The following is a 27,960-nucleotide window of genomic DNA, read 5'->3' as shown; positions in this document are numbered from 1 at the left end:
GTTCTAGATCTGATTACAGCAATGGAAGATGTGTGCCAAGGTCGGTCTTCTTGCTGCACTTTTTTACCATGTCACGACGGAGGGAATGGAGCCCTGGCAGAGGTAATGACTATACTGACAACCCTGCAAATGAAAATGGAGGATGAAGTTGATGAGACAGCAGCAGAGGATTGGTTCTCATTATTATAATGGATGCCAACCTGTTTGGCAAATGCTTTTAAAATACTTGAAGCACACCAATTCCCTGGGCCAAATACGCCATAGGATACCTCGGAGTCCAGATCACCGAAAACCCAAGGCGACTATATTCAAAGAACATCCCACAATTACTCAGCTCCCTGCACAATGATCTCAAAAGGTGGAAACAACAAGAAATCTCATGGTTCGGACGAATTTCAGCTGTAAAAATGAACCTAAACCCCAGATGGATATACCATTGCGCAGCCCTACCACTACAAATCCCACCCCCAGCCATACGGGCACTACAGAAGAATCTAATGGAATTTGTCTGGGGAGGGAAGAGGCCCAGGATCAACAAACGAATCATGACGAAAGGCAAACCTCTAGGAGGAATGGGTGTCCCTGACCTAGCCAGATACTCGCTAGCAGCTCATCTATCACACGCATTCGCTTGGGTGCAGGAAGCAGACCCCCCGCTATGGCGTCAAATTGAGGAATCCTGGTGCCCGGTCCCCCTACATGATCTCCCACACCTACCAATACTAAAAGCCCAAGCCAACTCCGGGCCACTATCGGCCACGACCAACACAACCCAATGCTGGAAATCCGCAGCTCGGAAATGGGGACATTGCAGCCCCCTAGGACCCATGTCACCCATCTGGAACAACCCGGAGTTTACCCCCGGAAACCCACCCCGAGATTTTCACACCTGGATAGCGGGGGGCCTCGCAAAAACTAGCGATTTTATTGAAGAAGGCCTGCCCATCACCTTCGAGAGATGCAAATCAAAATTTGGAGTGGGGGAACGGGAAAGATTCCGATACTCACAAATTAGACACTGGATCTCACACAGAAGAACCCGGGACAAATGCTCGAGAGAACCATCAGCCCTGGAGCTCACATTAACATCCCCGACCAACAAGGGGAAAATATCCACCATATACCGGCTCCTGGAAAGAACGGACCCAGCAAAGAAAGAAAAATATATGACGGATTGGGAAAAGGATATCGGCCGGGAGATAACAGCGGAGAGCTGGGGGCAAATCTGGTCCAGACTGCATAAAAGCTCACAATGCGTCACGAACAAGGAAGGAGGCTATAAGCTATGCTACAGATATTACATCACCCCCACCCAAATCCACAAAGCCAACCCGGACTTTCCCGCCACATGCTGGCGAGGATGCAAAACCCCCGGATCTCTCTATCACCTAGTCTGGAGCTGCCCAAAGGCAAAAACATACTGGATGGAAGTCCTGAAACACATTAAAGAAATCTCTGGCCTCTCCATCCCCTGAGACCCAGGAATTGTTCTTCTGGGCGAATCTGGCGATGGGGCTTTCCCAATCTCAGGCCACATCTCCCGTCTTTGCAACCACCTGCTACTAGCTGCAAAGATAGCAATGACTCGATTATGGAAAGACAAAAATGGCCCCTCGATCGCCCTATGGTGGCCCAAATGCTGGGAGATTGCAGTAGCAGAAAAGATCTCGGCAATCCGCTCGGACTCCCTAAACAGAACCCTGAATATATGGGACCCATTCTTGGACTATGCGGCCAAATACCCAACCCTCACCAGGAGACCTCCACTTACTAGATGGCTCCAATGCAGCCCTCTCTACTAATTCCCAACCACTCCCCGAACATACCGGAACTGAGGGAACAGGTTCCCAGAACTCTCCCACTCTAGAGCCACATCCAGAATCTGCCCACCATTTCCTCCATCCTCCAACCCACATCGGACTACAAAGGCACTAATTAAATGTTTAAGATGTGATATATTACATTGTTGCATGTAACACTTTATCCTGCAAGACCAATAAAATGTTATGAAAAAAAATACTTGAAGCAGTGCACTAACACTGCACCAAGTATTTCAAAAGCATTGGTATTGTTGGTATTCTGTCTCATAAATGTTGTTTGTGGACAATGCCAGAAGACAGCAAGAAAGCTGTTGGAATGAAGATAAGAATTGACATAAATACTGCAAATGGAAGAGAAGTGCAGGATGAGGAAAGTACCTGTGAGAATATAAAGATGAGTTGCCTTGCACCTCCGGGAACTAAAGTTCTATTACCCCAAGGATCATACGAAATATGTAGGATGTTGGATATTCTGACCACCATCTGCAAAGTGCTGTCACACGACCTGGAGTGTGGATGAACATATAAAAATGCAGGTGACCTGAAGGGGTGAAAAATATTTGGATCCCAAAGAAACGCTCATATGAAGAAATGATAAAAGAGAATGAAAAACAATATGAAGAGAAGATGAAGACAATAGAAGAGGAGAATTTGGTTGAAGAATTGACCAAAGGGGGGAATGTAGAGGATCGGGTAGCCACTTTTTCACTAGTTCCCACCCTCTCACCACCGTCATACTGGAATGGTCAGAGAACAGAAGTAAATGGGACCCCCTGTGTCGATCGCATGCCACATCGAGTGTATGAAAGACATTATGCACTCTGAGTTCGTAGAAGGATGCTGCATGGAAGGATACCAGCACGCAACTATGGACATCATGGACCATTAAGTGAAATCCAACGAGGGCAAAGTGATGTCATAAAGAAGATATATGAACCTATGTTGAAACAATATGACAATACTTAAGAGTAACAATGTAACTGAAGCACAAAGAGAAACATGTACCTAAAGCTAAAGTAATTGTGACTACAAAGATGAAATTACTTATTGAACTGTAAATACGCAGTAAAGCAAGGTAGAAAGGAAACACATAGAAGCTTGCTACAAAGGTATATATAACATGTCTAGGACTGCCATTATATGGAACATGGACACCGATTCATGTCTGACACAACCAAGCTACCTCAAAAACAGACTAAGACTGCAAGATCAGGAGACACAGAAGAATAGTTCACTGAGCAGAACAGACGATGAGTCAAGTTTGGGCCAGAATAAAGGATGCTATTTTAAGGAATAAGCACAGAGCACAAATGGAGTTACATGGATAAGCTCTGAATATGGAGCATTCCTCATAGATTGAAGAATAAGCAAACATCTGCGAAACCCAGCTGTTGGTCAATTAAAAGTGCACAAAGTTCATACGAGATGAGTGAACAAGTTTGTAGAGGCCAAGAGAAGTAAGTGCATCCAGCACAATTAAATAAAATAGCAGAAAATAGAAGGTCAAAATTCACAAATTTGTGGTCCGCTAACAGGTGATATCACAGAAGAGAACAAGGGCTGTTCATTAAGCCTCAGACGAAGATAGTGGTGTGCTTCAACTCAGTTGAATGTTCCAAGCCAGTGAGCAGTCAACAAGGTCAACAATAGAAGGAAGACTTTGGCTTATGGCCCACTTATGAGAGGTGATGGACTAATTGGGAAAATGGGGAAAAGTCTGATTTGTAATCAGACAACTAAGTTTCGTTTCACTTACGTGCTGCTAAAAAAGTCGAAAGTCCAAGGTTGGAATAGAATGCCAACCAATCAGTGGGTTTGAGGGACAACCTAACATACATTTTTTTTTATTTATTATTATTCTGGGTTTACCCAAAAAAGTGTTTTTTACAAGATGAGTCAACAGACTTTTGCTTAGGTCCCTGTCTCGTTTTGGGTTTCTTTGTCTATCGTCGTGGTTATTGAAATCAGTTACATGATTTTGGCTGTAGCCGTCATCCACGCTGTCTTTTCGCCTCCAATCTGCCGCGTCCATGAAGATGTGAGCTGAGGCTAGGATGTTTTTTAGGTAGGGTTTCCTGAAATATTCGACCCCTGGACATGATGGTAAGAGATGTCTTGTTGTTTCCACCTTGTTCTGATTTTTACAGAATCTACATTTATTATTATTGCTAGAATTTCATTTGTGTGGAGGAGATTCAAACGGGCTCTCAGAAATGTGTTTCTGAGCTATCTGTTAGGGTATTTTCCCACAAAGGCTTGTAGTTCATGAAGTTTCCGTGCCTGTGGCGGCAGATGGGCAAACAGTTTATACGTTGCAGCCGTGTTGGACGTTGAGATCCAGTCCAATTCATTCATTATCTTTTGGATCTTTGTAAGATTTTCAATCAGTTCTTTTTCGAACTTTGGATCTCACAAAGTTTTGCCTCCTGTTCTTCCCACTGGTTTAGAAGCTTACAGCGTCTACCCATTAGCTCCTCATTTATAGCCTCAAGTAGCTTTGGGGGGTTTTCCAGCAGACTTTTTCTATATAGCATCATGGCGTTTCGCTCTACCACTGCCATTAGTAACAGCTGGCTCAATTCACGCCTTATCAAAACCAGTAGTGTCGAATTTGGCAGGATGAGGACCTATCTCCAGAAGTAGCTTTCGAGTGATTTCCAAATCTTTTTGGGCAAGGTTGGCATGGCTTCCTCTTGTAGCAAATCGATGGGCTAACTTTGGCTTTGTAAAAGTTTATAACGGGCAGTAGTGAGAAGCGGCCAAACTATCAACTGCTTGTGCCTGAGAGGTTAAGCTTCTAATTTTTTCTTATAAGGTGTTTTGCATAGCCATCTCCTGTTGTTAGCTGTCCAGAATGACTCAGAGGTATTTGAATTCCGTTACCTTTTCAATTGTTGCGCCATCCAGCTGCCAGTTGAATTTTTCTGGTCTTGCTCTCCCCTTTCCTAGAGACAAGATCTTTGTCTTGCTCTTGTTGATTTCCAGGTGGTTAACAGAGATGTATTGCGCAAAAGTGGTCAGCTGTCTCTGCAGTCCAATAGCTGTTTGGTCAAGAAGGATGACGTCGTCCGTGTATAGTAGTCTAGATATTATTTCTTGACCAAGTTGTGGGGGAAACTATCTAACTCTTACCTCTATGTCTTTGTAATCTCCCATGTAGAACAGAAAGAGTGCTGGGGCCAGCGGGCAACCCTGTTTTACTCCTCAGTTTGTTGTTATTTCTACCGATAGTGTGCCTTGATGACTAAGGTGAACTTGCATTCTAGTGTTGTTGTGTAAGGCTACAATCGGTTGGAGGAGTTCTGCTGGGCAGTTCCACGCTTGTAGTTTCTCCCACAGTCTTTGTCTGTCTACTTGGTAGAACGCTTGAGTTAGGTCAATGAAAGACAACAATATTCGAGTCCCCCTGCCAGTGATTTGCTTTGAAGGATGCTCAAAGTCAAGATGTTTATGCTGGTACCGACGTTCTTCTTGAAACCCGACTGGAAGGGATCGTCGCATGCTGCTTCTCTTGACCAGGTTTGAAAACGGCATAGTAGGAGCGACCCATAGACCTTTCCGATCACGTCCAATAAGGCAATAGGACGAAAGTTTCTTGGGTCGTCTTTGTTGCCTTTCTTGAAAATTGGGACTACTACCGAAGAGGTCCAGGATTCTGGAAGTTTCTTAGCTTTGGTGCACCTTTCAAACACTAGGCTGATGAAGGACGCCCATTCCTCCGGATGTTTTTTCGAATCAATGTTTGTTAGCCCATCTGGGCCTGGCGCTCTTGAGTTTTTGAGCTTTCGGAGGACTTCTAAGATGTCAGCTCTATCATGCAGCTCCACTCAGTGTGTTTCATCTGCATCTTTTGTGATATGTGTTACCAGGGTTGGTGCGTAGAATACATTTTTGTAATGTATCACCCAGACATCTTCTCCTATGCCGTTTGTTAGGGCGTCACTCGTCTGACGTTCTGTGGACCTAATCAAGGACCAAAATTAGCGGGATTCTTTCCCACAGACCTGCCTCAGCATTTCCTCAGAGTAGTTTTGGTATAGACTAAGATGATAATTCTTCAGCCATGCCTTGTAGTACTTAGATACCACCAGTAATGTTTTTCTGTTTCATGTCTTCATTGTAAACAGAATTATTTGGTATGGGCCTTGATGTTTGTTCTTCTTTCAGCCCCTTTGTTTTTGACCGACTTGGGAGATTAGTGTTTTTGCCTGCCACTTTGTCCTGGCTTTGAGCAGTGTTTTGGGCAGTAATGGCACTTTGCATAGTAATTGCCGTCGTTTTTTTGTTCTCCTGGTTTGCTTCTTCCCAATCCATGGAAATTTGGCAAGCCCGCTGCCTGAAAGGTTTTGGGATTACTGGCGTCTGGTGGGGAAGTTCCACTCTCCGTTCGAAGTTTAATTTACCTTTTCTGGGCCGTCATGCTCTCTTATTTATTTCTTCGTTGCCACAATGTACCCCTCCAAGTAAAGTAGTTTGGAGTGCATCATTGCGGAGATTGTGCTGTGGTCCTTTAGCATGTCGTTTATCGACTCGTAGCGCTTGGTGAACGATGCAGGGGTTATTGTTACCGCAGACATTATTGTGAATATGCCATGTTTTTTCTTTGGCGACTCTGAGGATGAACTTTGTGGCAGTGCACTGAGTCTTCTAGTTCTGAAAGGGGTGGAGGGTAGCGATGTTAAGGAGTCTCTTTTTGTTGCTCTGGCTCGTAGTGGCATTTTGCTTGTAGGTGAAGTTGAGACCCTTCCATTTGGTTTGCTAGGCTGGTCACTTTGCACCAGTTCTGCTCTGGGCCATTTCCAAACTCCTCTTCCAGAATACCCCGGTAGCTGGGTTGTTCTTTGGCCGAGGTACTTGGACCTGTTAATGCGCCCGACACCCGTCCTTCAAGATCATCTATTGGGAAGGGCGTTGTGTTTATCAGGTCAACTAGTTTGCTGGTTTGTTCCTTTTGAATTGTTGGGACAGGAGGGCCGTCATGCAGCTGCAGGTTATCAGGTTTCAACGATTTGTCAATGGTTTCCACCCCTTGGCTCAGTTGGAGTGTTAGGTTCCCTTGAGCTTTTAACTTTCCCGTCATCATTTCTGTCTGGGGAAAGGGCGCTTTGCCTAGGTGCCAGGGTGCTGCAGATGGAATTGCCATGTTGGAACAAGCTACGGACAAGTCGGTCCTTCGCAGGTTTGTGGTTGCTTCAGGGTTGAACACCACTTCCAGCTTTTTGGTATCACCGATTTCGCTGATCCTGTCAAATTTTCTTTTGCACTGCTTACTGAAAAATTCTTTCAAGATATGTGTCGAAGACGATTTGCCGCAGTCTGATTTGAGTCCATCTTTAAATTTGGTGGATTTCTTTTTAATGAGGCTGACGAGCTGCTTTGTGGTTTTGCTCTGAAGAATGGGCACTTCACCCTTTTATTTTCCAACACTTATTTGCCGGTCCGGCCCGAGTGCTGGAGATGTCCAGGTTCTTTTTGAACACAGGCCTTTTTTCCATTTCTTGTTACAGGGACCCTCTTTGCTAGCAGCTCTCTCTACCCTGGAGGCCGAAGGGTCAGAACAACTGCTGTATGACTCTGAGTCCTACTGGTCGCTACCTGGACAAGGTGCATGCTCTTGTGGTGGAACAGCCTCAGTGTTTAAGGCTGCTGGTATGACCCAATCCGCTGGTGAAGCATGCACTTTTATGCTCACTTTGATAGGTTTTGTCAGGATGGGGCACATTTGGGAGTCATCATTTGGCTCTGATGGTGTGGTGTTTCCTGCCTCACTCTGTTATGGTCCAGCTCTGTCGGAGCATACACGCTCTTTGGCGGTCTAGTTCGTGACGCTAGCGCCGGAGGTTTTGCTCGCCAGCCGTTTGTCCTTCTTTGCAGATTCTGCTGGGAATGGTGGTGTCTTATTAGGTAGTCCAGGCTGGTAGCCTAGTTTGCCCGGGGTGGAACCCCGGATCGCTATCAGCTCCTCCTCCTCTGCCGGGAGCTGTATGGAGGCCCCGCCCTCGCGGCTCGGCTCCGTCTCTCCTCCGACAGGCGGAGCAGAACCATCGCATTTGGGTGGGGAACACACAGCCAGGCCTCCACCAGGGGGAGGAATCAAAGGTAAGTTTCGGGTCTCTGGTGGCGCCACTGGCGGATTTCCGCTGAGTGTGCTAGCTGCTTCATCCAAGTTATTTGGATTGAAGGATGTTTTTTCAGCGGCCTGGTCCTCTGGTCGTAGCAGGTGATTCACCACTTGGTTTGGTGGGCTCGGCGAGAACAAGGGAGCAAAGATGTTATCCAAACTGCCAATCTTGGGTGCAGTGGTTCGAACCGGCAACTCTCCAGCTAATGGGCTATGGCTCGATGACTCGTCCCCTGACACTTTTGTGGAATGGAGGGCTGTACGGCTCTCGCTCAGTCCCAACTTTTCCGTAGATGGCAATTTGTTTTTTTTTTTCGTCACCGCAGGGCTTTGAACTTCGGAGTCGCCGGCCTTTCTCCTCAGCAGCCGGGCTCAGCAGAGCAGAGTCTCTGGCGTCTATAGCAGCCATAGACTGTCGAGACTGCTACTCTGCCACTACTCCGCGGCCGCTCTCAGCAAAAGTTTTATTTTATTAGTGCTCCTCCCCCCGCACTTTGATGGAGACGGTAGACAGACTTTGTTGTCAGAGCTCAGGAAGCAGCTGCAAAGGGGGTAGCCGAGACTGCCACTCTGTTGTTACTCCACGGCCGCTCCGCTGGAAACGTTTTTTTATTAGTGCTCCTCCCCCAGCACTTTGATGGAGACGGTAGAGAGACTTGGTTGTCAGAGCTCAGGAAGCGGCTGCAAAGGGGTAGCCGAGACTGCTACTGCCACTACTCCGCCATAACATACAATGTTGCAAAGACTAAGAAACTGACAGTTTGTCCATTATAATCAGTATTGTACATGCGTAGAGGTAGTGGGTGTGTCTCTCTAGTATTTTCTCTGGTGGGGTTTACTGGCGTAAGTGTTTGGCTTCTGTATATGTAAGTCTCTTCTGGGTGTTTGTCTTGTTCCTTAAAGAAGGGAGATGTGTTGTGACTTGCATCCTGTTGCTATGTGAGCTTGGAAATGTTATGAGTGCCTGGATGCAGAATGCAGCGAGAATGTTATGTGCAGTGTGTTCTGAGTGTGGCAGTGAAAGAGAGGATCACTGAGAGAGAATGGGCTGGTAGATGGTTTCCAAGTAACTTACTTGTATGTGTTCCTATTGTGCCTGTAACTATCTACCTGTAACTTGGAATTTAGTAAAAGAGCTTCATCACTTACCTAAGGCTCCTGACTCATCTGTGCCAGGAGGCCCTTCACACCAGCATTCCTACCAAATACAGAGGAATGTACCTGCCTCCCCACAGGCTCTCCAGCAGAGAGATCTATGTATGTAGCACTTATTCAATAGGACTTGTGTTTTATTCCATTCATAAATGAGTATATATTGTGTCTAGTAGTTGCGTCGATGATGATATTCTAGGTGTATTCCTGCATATGTCCATTGAGGGGAGTGGGGATAGCTCAGGGGCAACGCGTTTGTCTAGGAAGCAAGACAACACAGCACAACACAGGCTCGAATATCGGCACCTAGAAAGCAATCTATGGTATGAAGTATGTTATAAAAGAACAATTAATTATAATAATATAACCCTCTGTGTTGATAGTCATAGTTAGGCCTGTATAGGAGTTAATAATCGTTAAACCTGTAGAGGTAAACCCAGGGGCGCCTAGATGCCTCTCGGTTTTGTGCGCTGACATAAATGCGAAAATAAATCAATAAAATAAATAAATGGTGATGGGTGTGGTTATTGTGTTTTTCTTTGATATTTCATGCCATATTGTAAGTGTGTTTCTAGTGATAGGATGTATGAATAAGCTTTTGGATCTGCCTTTTTGGCCAGCCATGTTTGTGCACACATGTATCTCCCAGCAAACTGCCTGTTCCATGAAAAGCAACAGTGTTTCCCATAGTGTTTGGGACCATTCACCTACAACACGTATTTGTTTAGCTTCGAAATAATGGTCTCTTGGTCTGCAGACTATATTTTTATGAATTTTTACTAGTTGTATCGCACCTTTACAAAGTTCATCGCAAAATCGGGCATTGATGTCCCTTTGAAAGGAAGAGCTGCTTTATTTTGGATATCGGCCTAGAGATTGCCGGTCAGATAGTTGATGGTGTTTTTTCCCAAACCTTCTGTAGATGTGCTGAAAATGACCCTTTAAGGTGATTATACAGATCAGAAGGAAATAGCCTCTTTTACTGAGGATGGCAGAACTAGTCATTTCAGTTCCCGTCGTCCTTCTGTTCCTTCCTCTCAGACAGGTTTAATAATTACAAGGAAGGCAGAAGACACAACAAAGTGTGTGGACGATAATGACTACACCCAGAAAAACATTGGGGCGTGAGGTGAATCCTTTAAGCACATGGTTGTCTCGGTGGTTATCAGATTAGAGCCCACAAGCCAGAAAGAGCCGGACTTCAATTGTATAATTTTCTGAAAAAAACCAAGACACAGCTTGTTTTGCTTTCAGGCAAACTGCACATGCTTTTTTTTTCTCTGCATGTTGCCTTTTGTACAAACACTAACCTGTTGCATTTGAAGTTCATTTTTTGTAAGCACTGCGCATATTATGAACACCTCTTTGGCTATTGTTAGAACTATCAACGTCCGGGTGGGTAGCTTCAGGGGCAAAGCGTGAGTCTCTGAAATGGGGCTAGCCCGCACCTCATAAGTATGAACGCAGCAGCAAGACCAACTTCGCCCTTCTCCCTTCAGAGTTTGATAAGCTAACCATCATAAAATGGGGTCTTGTAACACCTCTTATTACATCACTTAGAAGCGCAAGGCACCACATGAAGCGCTATAAGAACACACAATATTTATCCACATGCGACAAGGTTAACAACAGACTATGGTAGACTGCTCTCATCATTCGACCAGTTATGCAAGAACTGAGTGTTGCCTGCAATTTGCATTATTCAAGGTACGTCAGAAATATCACACTTAAATAGACCACAGAAGTTCAGTACACAAAAAAAATGGATGCCAGAAAAACAAACCTAAAACATAAGCAATCATTGATAACCTAAATAACAGAAGTTTCAATATTAGTGGAAATCAATATATACATTTTTTTTTACACCAACCTTTCAAACTGTCTATTGACTCTTATTTTCTGTTGCTCGATTTCCTCAATTTCTTTTCTAGTTTTATCTTGCAACCTGGCAATAAAAGCACATAAATAAAATCATTGCCACAAAAATAAGCGTTTTCCTATTGAGGCAGAATAACTGGTAACCAAACACGGCAATAATGACTTTTTGCAGGACTTTGAAGCAATCAGAAGAACATATAATTATAATTTTATAATTGGTTATTTATAACACACTTAATACCCAGAGGTTTCTAAGCGCTGACTCGCGGATAGACCTTGCCCCTGAGCTATCCTCCCAGCCTGAAAATCACGCGGGAAGACATTGCAGCCTTACAGGTTTTCCGGTAAGAAAACAAAGTTTATGGCAACCCATGATGACGGAAATAACGAATGATCATGGGTTATTGGGCGCATGCATTCCGGCTTGACAGAAACGGTGGCAGTGGCATCACGGAAACACTGTGAAAAGTGACCAAAAACGACTGATCATTGCCACCGGTGCCACCGGAGCCAGCATCACCGGAATCAGCTGCACCGGAATTAATGTGACCGGAAATAAAGTGATCGCCGGAACAGGAAACAGTTCGGTGACCATCATAAAACACAATCCATTTCAATCTGCAGCATCCATTTGCCATTCACCCCATCTAACTGCACCATGTCTACTCGCATCCGTGATCTGAGGCGGAGCTGAACATGCTTTCTGAGACCATTGTCCTGCATGTAGGGGAGTTGTTCTCAACAGACCAGCGCCACCAAACACAGCAGCGGAAAAAGGCCACATGGGAAGAAGTGGCACAGAAGGTCTTAGCAGTGGGACAACCCCATGCACAGTCAGGGATTGCCACAATTGGTGGGATGATCTCTGCCTGGGGGTCCGGAACCTCCTGCCAGCACACCGCAGACTAAGCATGGCCACAGGTGGTGGACCCTGCTCGCCAATTAGACTCATGTCCTGGGAGGAGAAGTGCAGCTGTGTGCTGCAAATGGAGTCCACAGAAGGGGTTGGCACTGTGGATGCAGGAGCCAGGACACCCGACAAGGCCGGTGAGCACACGTAGCCCAACAATACTCAACAACCCCCCTGGCCACCCTGCCCCCACCACCGTACCAACACATCACTGAGAGTGGAATTGCACCGTCCCCATTCCCCAGAATATACCCTGTAGGCACACACCTCCACACCTGAACCAACACCCAGGGCCCTGTCGTGGCCATACACCCTGACCCCCTCAAAATGACCCCTGCCTGTAATACATGTTGAACAATGCATAGGCACCCTTTACTGCCAAGCGTAACGGCATCCTCCCCCACACAGACACACAGCACCCTGCCACAGTGTACTGCATGCGTGCCTGGCATGGCACCACTGGCACCAAGACACAACAATGTCGTCCGTCAGCTCCTCCCACACATGGCCACACTCCCATACAATGGCAATGACACGTGTCCCCCATGTCCCTGCCAGACCTGACAAAGACCCCCCCCAATACACATACTGGCCCTGCAACTGGGTCATCCATCAGGACCAGCCTTGCCCTATCCAAACCTCCCCTCAATCCCCCTCCACATCCCAATGCCCTACACTCCGACAGATTCCCCATACCACCATCCCCAGCAAATGCCAGGACACCACACCAGTAGTCCCAGTAGAGCAGTGTATCATGTACCAACATCCCACAACCTGCAGCTGAGTCCACACAACCGAGGCATGTGTGCACCATGCCATGTTCAACGGTATGTCCCCTCTACCGCACGCCTCACAACCTACACATTGGATGTATCAGTGCATCTTGAACCCACACTGGTCCCTAACATCATGTCTCTCTTCCATCCTAAGGCACCTCATCTGACAGCAACAGAGTGCACCACCCAGGACCCTACAGCAACCACTATGACTGTCACAACTGCCGCTCCAACCGGGGTCGCACCTGCAGTGGCTACACCGGCTGCCCTCTCCACCCTGTCAGCACCTGCTGTGGCTTCGCCTGCTGCCCCCTCCACCCTGGCAGCACCTGCTGTGGTTATGCCTGCTGCCCCCTCCAACCTGGCAGCACCTGTGGTGGTGCAATTGCCTGAATGGCCAACAGCAGGAGGACGGACACTACCCCCACCACTACCCCCACCAAAGCAGCCAAATACACATGCCATGACTCCAGCGCAGAGGAGGCTGCTGACGATGCAGGAGACACCACAGAGGACACAATCGACAATACCACCTATGAGCGGCCTGAATTCAGCCCCATGAACCTCAAGCCTCCACGCCCACCATTCCCCAGTGTCAGGGACATGGACGGGCGACATGGCAGGAGGGATTAACTGCCCTTGTTCAGCAGTACCTAGAGGTGTCCCACCTGATGCGTGGGGAGTCAGCCCTACTGCGGCCTGAGGCCCAGCTGACGCATGAAAGTGTGCAGGTCACTGGGCGACACACTGCACACACCCTTGGACATCCGCTATTTGGTTCGTGAGGGCAATGGCATCATGTTGGCCATGGCAGAGCCGATGGCAATGTCCACACAGGCGGCACTGGATCGACGGGCCAGTGACCCTTCACACACGCCATCCATAAGCTCCACACCCACCAGTTCTCTCTGTGGCAGCCCAAGGTGGAGGCTGATGCACCTGTCAGGCACACCACACAAGGGCAGCCCAGGTGGCAAGCGGGCCTGTAAATAGGCCAACATTATTTCAAATCATACATATCAATATACTGGGTATTGCATAGAAATCAAGACTGGACATTCATTTTTCATGTGAGTGTGATTTATTTGGTGTACGGTGTAGATTGTGGTTGATGGCCTAGGCCATGTGTATGTGTGATTTGCTCAAAAGTAGTAGCTGAACAGTTCATAGCATGCATCATGCCCATCCATGCCATCCTTGCGATAGGACAAAGCAATTTCATCCTCACTGTCAGTGTTGTCCTCCACCTCGCTGGATGCATGTCCATGTCTGGGGGAAGGGGAGTGTTTTACGCCTGATGCACATGTTATGCATGTACCATGGCACATGCCAGGGCTATCTTTCCCACCTTCATGGGGCTGTACATGAGTGCACCCCTAGACATAATCAGGCAGCAGAACCTTGCCTTCATCAGCCAAAAATTGTGTTCTATGGTGCACTGTGTCCATATGAGTGCATGGTTGTAGGCATGGTCATGCTGGTCTTGCGGTTGCCTGACGGGGGTCATCAACCATGGCATCAAGGGGTATCCTGCATCACCTGCCTGAGGGGGACAAAATCATTGTGGTGGTAGCGTCATGGAAGCCAAGTCTTTATGTTTGTCTGTGTCACATGGGATTGGCACAAGACATAGGCAATGGCACAGATGACACTAGTATCCAGTGCATTATGTTTAAGGCTTCGAGTTTCCCGTTTCTAATGATTTTTACACATTCACGCAGACGGAAATCAGCCTGCTTGCAGTCTGTATTTATGTAAATGGTAAATAAGTGTAAAACAGGTCTCAGACTGATTCTCTAGGATGTCACTCATACATGTCATGGCAATCTCATTGCAGATTGGCAACATGGATAGTGCAATAGTTGTATGGATATTGCAGTGAAGGTTGTAGAATTGCTGACAGCATATATCTTAAGGCAGCAGGAGTCACAGGAGCTATCATTTGTTGCTATGGAACGAATGAAACTAGGACTTCTCTCTTATATGTCCGCATGCGTCCTTTAAATAATGGATTTTGATTTGCAATGAAAGCAGAATTAGAGAATTATCTATTCATATGACACCAGAGAAATGTGGATGAATACAGAATCAAAGGCCCAGAAAAAAATGTGGATGAATGCAGATGGAAATGCCAGTTAATGTATGCCATGCACCGGAAGTCTTAATCATGATGCAAGGGGGGGGATGATTTCTATTCAAAATTTCCATCAACATTTCAACCCCACCTTGCCCATTGACCCTATGGCAACACCAGCTTCTGCCTTGTCCATTGCGTGTGCGACCGCTGGTTTTGTTTGCATGTCATACAATGGTTATCTCACCCATTCGTTCATCTGTGTTCAAACATTGTTATGCTTCATTTCAAGAGCATATGGGTATGTGCACTTGTGACAAGCAGGTGATCTGGCCACATGCTGTGGGGTACAGTATTTGGGGGGGTTACATTAGTCAGACATGGCTGTGGTGGGGGATATGCACAGTGTGTAGATGCTGGAGTGGGTGGCAAGGGTGAAATGCATTCTGGTAGCTGTAGTGCATGTGCTGTGCCTGCCTATCTGTGCAAAAGTAGTGATGGGGTGTGTTCCATTTGCCCATGCACCACATGCCAGACATGCCCTCCCACAAATGCATGCTATCTTTGTACATGACAATGCATTACGCACAGACGCTGTTGACAGTGGACAATACTCCCTTTCCACAGTGCACATGCTATGGTACTTTGACTCTCCACACTGCAGATATTATGGTACTTTGCCTCACCCAACAGCCAGGTCCGGTCTCTGCTGTGTCGTGCCATGTACCCTGGGAGTGTGGAGTTCCGGAGCAACATGGAATCATGCGTGGAACCAGGGAAACGTGTGCAGCAGTGGGTGATGGGGAGGTCTGCACACACAACCTACACATTCAGGGAGTGGTACAGTTTGTGGATGTGGTGCACCGCCTCATTTGCATGTCTGGCCACCAGCTCAACATGTGTGTAGTCCAGCGTACCGATTCACCTGGGCAGGTGTTCTGGGGAGGGCAATGTGGTCTGAAACGTGCCGCAGAAGTGCATCCAGAACCTGGAACAGCACCCTGGAGAAACAGGGTTGGGATAACCTGTGCAGCTCTCGAAGGGCGTGCTGAAAGGTGCCAGTGGCCAAGCATTGCAGCACTGATACTACCTTGAGCAAGGGGGTTATTGCAGTCCTGATGTTGATTAGGCTGCTGATGTCATCATGGATCATATCAACAATGTGTGTAATGGTCTCCCTGTCCAGACAATACAGGGTGTGGATCTGTGCTGCACTCAGGTTCCAGGGTGTGGCTCTTAAGCAGGGTATGTGTGGCTGCCTGCGGGGTGCTACCTGCCATCATCCTCCTCCTCCTCCTCCTCCTTCTGTGCCTCCGCCACTTCCTCTGCTTATCTGCCTCTTCCAAATCCTCCTTATATTGGAGGCCTGCATGCAGGGCCCCAAGCTCCACGACTGCTACTGCAGCTGCCAGCATGTTTGTGTTGGGAGGTGTGTGGAGGATGGGTGTGGTGCTTTTGAGCATTCTCAGTGCTAATGGTGTGCAGCTGGGCTGATTATGTACACCTGTGGCCTGTTGCTGCACTCCTGAGACTTCTGCCTGATCCGCGATGCCAGTGTTTCCGGCGCAGTGATCACTGTGGCACCAGCATTTCTATGCCAGTGTATCTGGGTTGGCGGCACTCAGAATGTGCCTGTATGACCGACGTGCCAGTGTTTCAGGCACAGGGTCTGGGTGCAATTGCTGGCTGCCGGAAAATGGTGGCACTGTGGGTCTTGTTTGAGGTAACAGTGTTTCCATCATCGTAACTCTGAGAAGGTTTGGAAAAGGGCGCCGGTACAGTGCAAACGGCACCGCTATTTCCAGACAGCCATACTTGTAATGAGGCCCATTGTCATCCTATTGTGAGAATGAATAAACCGGGCAATCGCCAACATCATTGCCTATTATGTGTTTCGGTTTAGCGGAGCCTAAACCACACAGGGGTTTCTTGCTTTTAAGTACCTAGTAAAATCCAGGAAAAGCAAGCTTGATGTATTGAGTAGTGGAGTTAAGTGGTTCTATTTTTTATTTTTTTTTAATGATGCTACATCATTTCCTTCGTCATCTCTGGGGGGAAATGTCTGAGTTTACCACAATCCCCTGTTAATGCTTCTGTAGAGCAGCGTTGACCAAGGGGGATTCGGTTTCCCCACCATACACTGCTAACAAAGTGCTTTTAGTCTATGATGTTATAGCATGTTACAACCAAACCAAACGCCTAACTCTCTTGCATGTGGTGAAAGGGTAGCGGTGTACTTTACCAATCAAAAAGTGAGCATTCTGTATTGTTTATGATGAAATTCCATGCACAACCCGAAAATAAATATAAGCCCGTGGAAGTGGATAGACGTAAACAACTGTTGATTTCCCAGATGTTAGGTAACTTGTCTTCTGTATGTTTTTTGTTGCCCCAGACTCTCCTACCTGATGTAAAATATGTCTGCAGCAGCTCATTTCAACATCCACCGTATTCAGGCCATTAACCCCCTGTCAAGGACCTAGCTTTTTTCACAGCTAAGAATGTGGAATTCATAACCAGAAAATCATATGATTGACTACTGACTTGACTCTGAGTTACCAGATTCTGCATAGTATGAATCAATTGTATTGTGCTGTGCTGCATTTGTTTAATTCAAAGTTATCAATGATTAACAGATGAATGTCGCGTAATAGACACCGATTCACATACTTTTTGGAGTTCTACTGATCTGCAGAAATATTGGGATGCTATACAGTATAATGCTAGTCTGAGGATATTGTCCAGCTAGACATACCTTTTAAGTGGTTTTAAGTTAATTATGCCCGGAAAAGGTTTGACTCTTCCGATGAAGTGCTGGGTATACCAGGGTCGGATTATAGCAAAACAGCTCATATTGAGAAACTGGATAACACCCATACGCCCACAATATGAGGATTGATTCTGAGACATGATTCTATTAGTGGCCAGAGTAAGTCACATATAATAGATGAAACATGCAAAATAAATAGGAGGGCATGTGGAATCTATGGCCGACAAAAACAAGGAGTCAGACTCAAGGACAGCATTTCAAGGGTCTTTATTTGAATTAAATAAAAATGCCTCTCTGTCCCTTTCATTAAGAGGGATTTCGTCGTCTGTCAAAACAAAATAGGTCCTACATCCAAAAATGTATTTAACTATCCGGCTGTAGCACTTTAGAAAAAAAAACAAATGTAAGCGAGAACTATTGTCTCTGGACAATTATACTTGTATCTCTCTGGGTATTGGTCACAGTTCAAAACAATGTTCTTGGTAATTCACCAATGACATTTTTTCAGCTCACTCTTTCGGCACATCACAAAAAGTTGTAAATCTGTATACAAATTAAATGTCTCAAGTTCTTTGAGCGGAGGAGTGATCCCCTTAGTCCTTATTGTGATGCCGGAAATGCATCTGAGGGACAGGGCCTCTGAATCCTTGTCCTTTTTCTGTTTTTACCGTGTGTTCTGTCATGTTTTCTGCCCAGGAGTCCATGAGGGACTCCTGGCAGTGCAGCTCTCTTTTGGTTTGGTGAACAGACCCATGGGATACCCTTATGGCACCCATGGGTAGGGGTACAACCCTGTGCCCCTAGTGTATGTTTTTGGGCACCTGTGGGTGGCCCACAGAGCAGGGTATGGGCTGGTGGCAGCTCCATGCTGAATTTGACAGGTGCTCTGGGTGTCCTCCATTTTGGGATACCCAGGCCCTGCCATTGGAATCAGTTGATTCCTGATAGGAAACAAGATGGCCCCTGTGGCCTCTTGCTTTCTATTGCCTGTTATCTTGTTTTTCCCAAAGTCCTGGGAAGCCCTGACTCTGTCCCTTCCCCCTGACTGGCTGTTGGGTGGAAGTTCCATATATGGTGTTGTTGTAAAGGCCCAGCTAGACTGACTGGAGCCTTCCCAGTGACTGTATGTTATGGGTACCTCCTGTGGGTGGGACCTGGGTGAATGGAGTGTGTGACCAATATACACTCCTTGTTGTGGTTGTCTGGTTTCTGGCATGAGAGACAAAGACTGAGACAGCCCTGCCCGAAACTGGCCTGAATGCAGTGTGTAGTGTTGAATGGCTGGGTACTTGTCCCAATCCACATTCCTTGTTGTGAGTGTCTGAAAGGGAGGAGTGTGGCCTGAATGCACTGTGTGCCTGATTGGCTGACTGACTGCATGAATGCCCTTCTGTGTGATTGGCTGCTGTGTGTGTGCCAGCAGTGTGGATGAGAGACAGAATAGTATATCTGGGGACCTCTCACCACTGGAAATTGTTCAGAAGCATTCAGAAGCTGAGTCTCCACTCAAGAGTAACTGGATTTGCTGATCCTCGACGTCCAGCTGGAAGAAGAAGACTTGCTGTGGCATTTGCTTCGACGGAACTGAAGGTTGTCGAAATCGTCGAGGACTGACCCGAGAGAGGACCTGGTAAGGCGCCCTCTTCCCGTGCTCCGAGGGACCATCGAGCACCGCTGAATCTTCGCCGAAGCGCCCTGGAAGTCAGACCCTCGAAAGGCTGCCGACCCGAGACGGGACCGCCGAGGAGATCGAAGTGAAGCACCCGGACATCGACGCTGTCGAAGTCCATTGCCGTCGACCAGGGTTCGCAGGTCTGTGTAACCGCTGGAGGCCCGTCGAAGTTGTGTTGCCCAGCCGTGGGAACCACTTGACGCCGTGCCGCCGACGACCGGAGCCGTCCGCTCCTTGCCTAAGAACATTTGCCTTGAAGGACTCCCTCGTCCGCATCGTCGGCCGCTTTGTCCCGCCGGAGAAAGTCGAGGACGACCAACGCGCCGAGGAGAATCCGCCGGTGGGTTTCCCGCCACCTCACGATCCCAAAGACTCGAGCGACTCGACGCCCTTGCTGGGCTCCCGTCTCTACAATCTTTGCGGTCCAGAACTATTGTCATCGAGGTGCCCCGCACACCTCCGCCGTGCAGGACGCCGACGCCCCGACGCCGACGAGCACCGCTCGGACGAAGCTGCCGCCTCTTCGACATCGTTCTACCTCGTTCGTCGACGGACGTTCGACGCCCCGTGCCTCCCGCTTGAAAGGGAAGGCATTCAAGAAGGGCCGTCGATTCCCCGTCGCCGAACCCCGAGGTCTTCGACGTTTCTCTACGCCTCTCGACGATCCGTGACTCCTGCTTAAAAGGGGGTCATTCAAGAAGGATCTGTCGACGCCTCTTCGAAGAACTCGACTCCACCAGGTACATTGGGGGGGTAAAAACATTGTAGGAGAGAATAAGACTGTTGAACAATATATGGACTGGGCTTGTGTCATATCCCTTTATTTTACAGGTTGCCCAGGTGGGGGGATCTCCACACAGAACTGTGTCCAGTGGTAGGGGCCAGTATTCTGCCTATTGTTTCAACCCTCTGTTATCTCTCCTCTCTCTATTGCTGGTTTCCTTCTTATTGATCTGTGTGCCATTTTAACAGTATTGTGAATGCACTTTAATGAGGTCTAATATTAGTGGTACCACTTTAGAATTGTAGATATTTACCATTGCTGATTTTCCTGAGCACAAAGTGCGTTATTGTGATAAGTGTACATAACCCTTGAATATTAATTATATAAAGACTGTGTTTTCAGTAATACAGTGTGTGGACATTCCTTTGTGGGGGCTTGGGGATACCCTGTACTTAAGAACCAGCCTGCATCACCTCCTGAGAAGCTAGGCCTTGATTGCTCGTCCATCGCTACCGTAATCGAGAATCTTGGCTGGGGTCTTCTGTGCCTCTCCTCTACCATATAGAGAGCGGAAGTACAGACCCCCCCACCGGTCTTGACAAGCTGGTGGCAGCGGTGGGATGCTTATGGTTTTAAGACTCAGTGTATAACCGTGCCACTTACAAAATATCCGCACTTTATTAGATTAAGGTTTGGGTGTGTACCAAATAACTGCATTACAGGCAATGGAGCCCATTGCAAATGGTAAATTGACTCGGATGAGCTTAGAGGCTCTCCAGAGTGCTTGTGAAGCCAGGGAGTTGGACTTTGTGGATAAGTCTAGGGCTGAGCTGATAGCTGCCCTGGTGGACTACCAGACTGATGGTGAAACCCTTGATGAAGGGGGGGATGCAACCAGTGAGGACTCTGCCCCTGGGGTTGTCGCTGAATCTGTTTCTGGGAATGCCACCATTCCTGCTGCCTCTGTTCCAAACCCCAGCAATTCCATGGAACTTGAGTTATTAAGGATGAAATTGGCCTTTGAATATCGCAAGTTGGAAATAGAAGCTGAGCTTAAGAAAGAGGAGCTGGCACAGCAAGTGGAACTCAAGAATAGGGATCTTGCGCTCAAAGACAAGGACACTGAATGTCAGAGAATCCAGCTAGAGAGAGCTAGAGTGGAGACTTCAGCTAGACCAATTGAGAGTGGCAGGTCCCCAGCCACCAAGTTTATGAAAGATTTGGTTGGTGTGTTTGTGGAGGGTTCAGATATCCTCCAATGGATTGAAGCGTTTGAAATGGCTTGTGCAATTCATGATGTAGATAAAAGAGGTTGGGCTAAGTGTTTGTTAAGCAGAGTGCCGCAAACTGGATATGACTGTATTCTGAAGCTGAGTGTGGAAGAAAGGGGTCAGTATGAGTGTATGAAGTCTGCTTTGATTGCCAAGTTTGGCAAGACACCTGCCCAATACCTTAAAAGGTTCAGGGAATTTAAGAAAAGAGAGAATGTGTCTTGGGTTGACTGGGTGAGTACTGCGCACATGAACATGATGGGGTGGATTGATGGATACAAGGTGAAAACTTTTGTTGAGTTGTCCCACCTCTTGTTTTTTGAGCATTTTTCTGAAGCCTGTTCACCGGAGCTGCGTCAGTATGTGGCTGACCAGAACATTTTGGACCCCTTTAAGCTGGCTAGGTTGGCTGACAAGTGGGTCTCCCACCGGGTGTCCCCTAAGGACTCCAGTGGGAAGGACAAGGACAAAGAAAAGGGGGCCTCTCAGAAAGCTGAGGAGTCCCAAAAGCAGTCACAGTCGGGTAAACCAAAACCTTCCTCTCCTAAGACCCAAAAATCTAGTGGGGATAAGTCCTCTGTGGGTGGGAATAAGAGTAGTGGTCCACCTGCTGCAAAGCAGGCTCCCAGTGGTTCCAGTACCGTACCCCGCACTCCTGGCACTTGTTGGGATTGTGGGGCTCTGGATCACAAAAGGGGTGACCCCAAGTGTAAAGGTAAGGCACTTGGAGTACAGGCTGTCAGCCTGACCTACCCTTACCCCGTGTCTGAGGTGGAGGCCACTGTCCTCCCCTCCTCTACAGGAATCACATTTGGTGCTCCAGTAGAGATTTCCTTAGTGTCCCTTGGGGCCTGGGACCAGTACGCAGAAGTACTGGCGACTATCCCACAGAACACCCGGAGATTTTTGAGAAGTGTCCTCTTGAATGGCCAGCCTTCTACTGGTTTGAGAGACACGGGGGCAAGCATGACAGTGGTGGACAGGACCCTGCTCAAGCCAGAGGACTATGAAGGTGCTCCTCTGCAAACCACCAGGTTAGCTGGTGGGCCTCCCAAATTATCGCCTGTAGCCCTAGTCACACTCATGATTGGAGACAAGACAGCAAGGCTTCCTGTCCTGGTTCAGGACAATGTCCCTGCTAACATTCTGTTAGGAAATGATCTAGTAGAGTTGGGGTTGATCTCGGATGGTCTTCCCATGACTGCTGCTGCAGTCACTAGGTCACAGGTGACACCGGGTCTGGCTGTGAGTCAGGTATCCGAGCCAAAGGCGAGGCCTAAGGCAAGAAGAAGGAAGACCAAGAAGGCCACCTCTGTGGAGGGAACACCTTCTCTTCCTGCTGTTCCGACAGCACCCAATGGGATCCATGCTCCGGACGGGCTGGGTCCAGCGGAAAACCCAAACTCAACTCCTGTGGGAGAAGAGACAGAAGACTCTCCTGTGGGAGAGGTTCTCAACCCGGAGGATCATCCCGACCTTCAATGCTTGTTAGCTGAAGGGGGACCCTCCCGGGCAGACTTCTGTAAGGGACAGAGAGAGTGCCACTCTCTCGAGGGCCTGAGGAAACAGGCCCTGTCCCAGGCACAAGGTGAAGTGCCTAGGACATTCAAGATTTATTGGGAGGGTGAGCTCCTTGTTAGTGAGCCCACTAAGCCCGAACCTGGTGCCCGCAAGAGGTTGGTGGTACCCCAGGTTTACAGGCCCTTCCTACTGCAGTTGGCGCATGAGGTGCCCTTGGCTGGTCATCTTGGGACCAAGAAGACTAAGCAGAGGCTCTCTGCCCATTTCTACTGGCCACGGATGGGAGTAGAGGTGGAGTCCCACTGCAGGACCTGCCCAACTTGTCAGTTGTCTGGCAAGACTGGAGGCAGGGTCATTGCCCCACTGCAGCCATTACCAGTGGTTGGCACACCATTTGAGAGGGTGGGCATCGACATCGTCGGTCCCCTTGACCCTCCCACTTCAGGTGGACATCGGTTCATCCTGGTCTTGGTAGATCATGCCACCAGGTACCCTGAGGCAATACCCCTTCGGACTGTTACTGCCAAGGTGGTTGCCAGGGCTCTCCTGGGCATTTTCACCCGTGTTGGATTCCCCAAGGAGGTTGTCTCTGACCGAGGATCCAACTTCATGTCTAGTTACATGAAAACCATGTGGAAAGAGTGCGGGGTAACCTACAAGTTCTCCACCTCTTACCACCCCCAGACCAATGGTCTGGTTGAGAGATTTAACAAAACTCTCAAGGGCATGCTAGGTGCTTTGGAAGAGCCCCTAAGGAGGAAATGGGATCTCCTCCTGCCATGCCTGCTGTTTGCTTACAGAGAGGTACCTCAAGAGGGTGTTGGTTTCAGCCCCTTTGAGTTACTCTTTGGACATCCCGTGAGGGGGCCCCTCGCCTTGATCCGAGAAGGCTTGGAAGCCACCCCTCCAGGTCCCGCCAAGCAAGTGGGGGACTATGTGTTAGGCCTCAGGCGGAGGATGACACAAATGATGGGTCAGGCAACAGCAAATCTCAAGGCCAGCCAGGAATTGAATAAGTACTGGCATGACCTGAAAGCTTCGCAAGTGGATTGGACTCCGGGACAGGAAATCCTTGTGATGGAGCCTACCAAGCCTAGAGCTTTGGCAGACAAGTGGACTGGACCCTTCAGGATCATCTCCAAGATGGGCGAAGTCAATTATCTGGTGGACATGGGAGCCTCTGGGGTAGCCCCCCAGGTATTCCATGTCAACAGGCTCAAGCCTTTCCACAGGCGAGCAGAGGTCTCATGTCTCTTGCTAGCTTCAGGGCAAGAAGAGGATGAGAGTGAGCCCCTTCCTGATTTGCTGCATAGCAACCCTCAGGATGGCTCAGTGGAGGGAGTACAACTCTCTCCCGATTTGACAACAGAGCAGCAGAGGGCCTGCCGGGCTTTGCTCCAGCAGTATGCCCCTCTGTTTTCACTGACACCGGGCCTTACACCGTGGTGTAAGCACGAAATTGACACTGGTGACAGTGTGCCTGTCAAAAGCAGGAGCTATCGTATGTCAGATACCGTCAAAAACCACATCCAGGCTGAGGTCGCCAAGATGTTGGATCTGGGTGTTATTGAACCCTCCACCAGTCCCTGGTCCAGTCCAGTGGTCCTTGTCCCCAAGGCAAGTTCCCCGGCGGGTACCAAGGATTGGAGGTTCTGTGTGGACTACCGAGGAGTCAATGCCGTCACCAAAACTGACGCGCACCCATTGCCCAGGGCTGATGAGCTCGTGGACACTATAGGTGCTGCCAAATTTGTGAGCACCTTTGACCTTACCTCAGGCTATTGGCAAATAGCTCTGACGGACCATGCCAAGGAAAAGACGGCATTCTCCACACCTGAGGGACTCTACCAGTTTAGGGTCATGCCCTTTGGGTTGAAGAATGCCCCTGCCACCTTCCAGAGATTGGTCAACCATGCGCTCAGTGGGCTGGAAGCCTTTTGTGTGGCTTACTTAGACGACATTGCCGTCTACAGTTCCACCTGGGAAGAGCATTTGACACATCTGGATAAGGTGTTGCAGGCCTTGAAAAGGGCTAACCTCACTATCAAGGCCACCAAGTGCCAGATAGCTCAGGGGAAAGTTACCTATCTTGGTCATGAGGTAGGAGGGGGTCAAATCCAACCTCTCTCCAGTAAAGTACAGGACGTACAGAACTGGGAGACTCCCACTACTCAAACCCAGGTGAGAGCCTTTTTGGGCCTCACTGGGTACTATCGCAATTTCATGGCAGACTATGGAACCATAGCTGCACCCCTGACAGCTCTAACTTCACCCAAACAGCCTAGGAAGGTTAATTGGACTGAAGACTGTCAGAGGGCCTTTGATGGCTTGAAAGAAAGTCTGTGTAGGGCACCTGTGTTGAGTGCGCCTGACTACAGCCGACCCTTTATCGTCCAGACGGATGCCTGCGACACCGGAATTGGAGCTGTCTTGTCCCAGTTAGATGACAAAGGGAGAGAACATCCTATCATATTCATCAGTAGACAACTCAAGGGTAGAGAACTTAGGTGGGCTACTGTTGAAAAGGAATGTTTTAGTATAGTTTGGAGCCTTAGGCGTTTTAGGCCCTACCTTACGGGGTCCACCTTCAAGGTCCAAACAGATCATAAGCCCCTGAAGTGGCTTATGCAGATGAAGGGTGAGAATCCGAAATTGCTCAGGTGGTCGATTAGCCTACAAGGGCTAGACTTCACCATAGAGCACAGACCAGGGAAGAGTCACGATAATGCAGATGGCCTTTCCAGAAGGTATGTTGACCGTCTGGATGAGGGTGTCTATCCCGTGGGAGATTAGGCACCCTCCACCTCAGTCTGGGGGGGGCGACTGTGATGCCGGAAATGCATCTGAGGGACAGGGCCTCTGAATCCTTGTCCTTTTTCTGTTTTTACCGTGTGTTCTGTCATGTTTTCTGCCCAGGAGTCCATGAGGGACTCCTGGCAGTGCAGCTCTCTTTTGGTTTGGTGAACAGACCCATGGGATACCCTTATGGCACCCATGGGTAGGGGTACAACCCTGTGCCCCTAGTGTATGTTTTTGGGCACCTGTGGGTGGCCCACAGAGCAGGGTATGGGCTGGTGGCAGCTCCATGCTGAATTTGACAGGTGCTCTGGGTGTCCTCCATTTTGGGATACCCAGGCCCTGCCATTGGAATCAGTTGATTCCTGATAGGAAACAAGATGGCCCCTGTGGCCTCTTGCTTTCTATTGCCTGTTATCTTGTTTTTCCCAAAGTCCTGGGAAGCCCTGACTCTGTCCCTTCCCCCTGACTGGCTGTTGGGTGGAAGTTCCATATATGGTGTTGTTGTAAAGGCCCAGCTAGACTGACTGGAGCCTTCCCAGTGACTGTATGTTATGGGTACCTCCTGTGGGTGGGACCTGGGTGAATGGAGTGTGTGACCAATATACACTCCTTGTTGTGGTTGTCTGGTTTCTGGCATGAGAGACAAAGACTGAGACAGCCCTGCCCGAAACTGGCCTGAATGCAGTGTGTAGTGTTGAATGGCTGGGTACTTGTCCCAATCCACATTCCTTGTTGTGAGTGTCTGAAAGGGAGGAGTGTGGCCTGAATGCACTGTGTGCCTGATTGGCTGACTGACTGCATGAATGCCCTTCTGTGTGATTGGCTGCTGTGTGTGTGCCAGCAGTGTGGATGAGAGACAGAATAGTATATCTGGGGACCTCTCACCACTGGAAATTGTTCAGAAGCATTCAGAAGCTGAGTCTCCACTCAAGAGTAACTGGATTTGCTGATCCTCGACGTCCAGCTGGAAGAAGAAGACTTGCTGTGGCATTTGCTTCGACGGAACTGAAGGTTGTCGAAATCGTCGAGGACTGACCCGAGAGAGGACCTGGTAAGGCGCCCTCTTCCCGTGCTCCGAGGGACCATCGAGCACCGCTGAATCTTCGCCGAAGCGCCCTGGAAGTCAGACCCTCGAAAGGCTGCCGACCCGAGACGGGACCGCCGAGGAGATCGAAGTGAAGCACCCGGACATCGACGCTGTCGAAGTCCATTGCCGTCGACCAGGGTTCGCAGGTCTGTGTAACCGCTGGAGGCCCGTCGAAGTTGTGTTGCCCAGCCGTGGGAACCACTTGACGCCGTGCCGCCGACGACCGGAGCCGTCCGCTCCTTGCCTAAGAACATTTGCCTTGAAGGACTCCCTCGTCCGCATCGTCGGCCGCTTTGTCCCGCCGGAGAAAGTCGAGGACGACCAACGCGCCGAGGAGAATCCGCCGGTGGGTTTCCCGCCACCTCACGATCCCAAAGACTCGAGCGACTCGACGCCCTTGCTGGGCTCCCGTCTCTACAATCTTTGCGGTCCAGAACTATTGTCATCGAGGTGCCCCGCACACCTCCGCCGTGCAGGACGCCGACGCCCCGACGCCGACGAGCACCGCTCGGACGAAGCTGCCGCCTCTTCGACATCGTTCTACCTCGTTCGTCGACGGACGTTCGACGCCCCGTGCCTCCCGCTTGAAAGGGAAGGCATTCAAGAAGGGCCGTCGATTCCCCGTCGCCGAACCCCGAGGTCTTCGACGTTTCTCTACGCCTCTCGACGATCCGTGACTCCTGCTTAAAAGGGGGTCATTCAAGAAGGATCTGTCGACGCCTCTTCGAAGAACTCGACTCCACCAGGTACATTGGGGGGGTAAAAACATTGTAGGAGAGAATAAGACTGTTGAACAATATATGGACTGGGCTTGTGTCATATCCCTTTATTTTACAGGTTGCCCAGGTGGGGGGATCTCCACACAGAACTGTGTCCAGTGGTAGGGGCCAGTATTCTGCCTATTGTTTCAACCCTCTGTTATCTCTCCTCTCTCTATTGCTGGTTTCCTTCTTATTGATCTGTGTGCCATTTTAACAGTATTGTGAATGCACTTTAATGAGGTCTAATATTAGTGGTACCACTTTAGAATTGTAGATATTTACCATTGCTGATTTTCCTGAGCACAAAGTGCGTTATTGTGATAAGTGTACATAACCCTTGAATATTAATTATATAAAGACTGTGTTTTCAGTAATACAGTGTGTGGACATTCCTTTGTGGGGGCTTGGGGATACCCTGTACTTAAGAACCAGCCTGCATCACCTCCTGAGAAGCTAGGCCTTGATTGCTCGTCCATCGCTACCGTAATCGAGAATCTTGGCTGGGGTCTTCTGTGCCTCTCCTCTACCATATAGAGAGCGGAAGTACAGACCCCCCCACCGGTCTTGACACTTATCCATCAACATGTTCGTTTCTTTTCCACTGGTTTTAGATCTTGAACAGAC

At 48.6% G+C, this 27,960-nt stretch overlaps 1 protein-coding gene across 9 annotated transcripts in view; it reads right to left on the bottom strand.

The window, feature by feature from the left end:
- The window catches only part of FAM227B (family with sequence similarity 227 member B), a 1,598,354-nt gene that overhangs the window by 135,379 nt on the left and 1,435,015 nt on the right, over positions 1-27,960 (bottom strand). For all 9 annotated transcript variants that reach the window (XM_069624770.1, XM_069624767.1, XM_069624774.1 and 6 more), the window contains one exon: positions 10,964-11,038. In XM_069624770.1, coding sequence (XP_069480871.1) covers positions 10,964-11,038 — 75 coding nt within the window. The remainder of the gene's footprint in view (positions 1-10,963; positions 11,039-27,960) is intronic.

Source organism: Ambystoma mexicanum, chromosome 11 (genome assembly GCF_040938575.1).
Source record: "Ambystoma mexicanum isolate Mex_15411 chromosome 11, UKY_AmexF1_1, whole genome shotgun sequence".
Classification (NCBI taxonomy): Eukaryota; Metazoa; Chordata; class Amphibia; order Caudata; family Ambystomatidae; genus Ambystoma; species Ambystoma mexicanum.
This window is presented reverse-complemented; position numbering and strand designations above follow the sequence as displayed.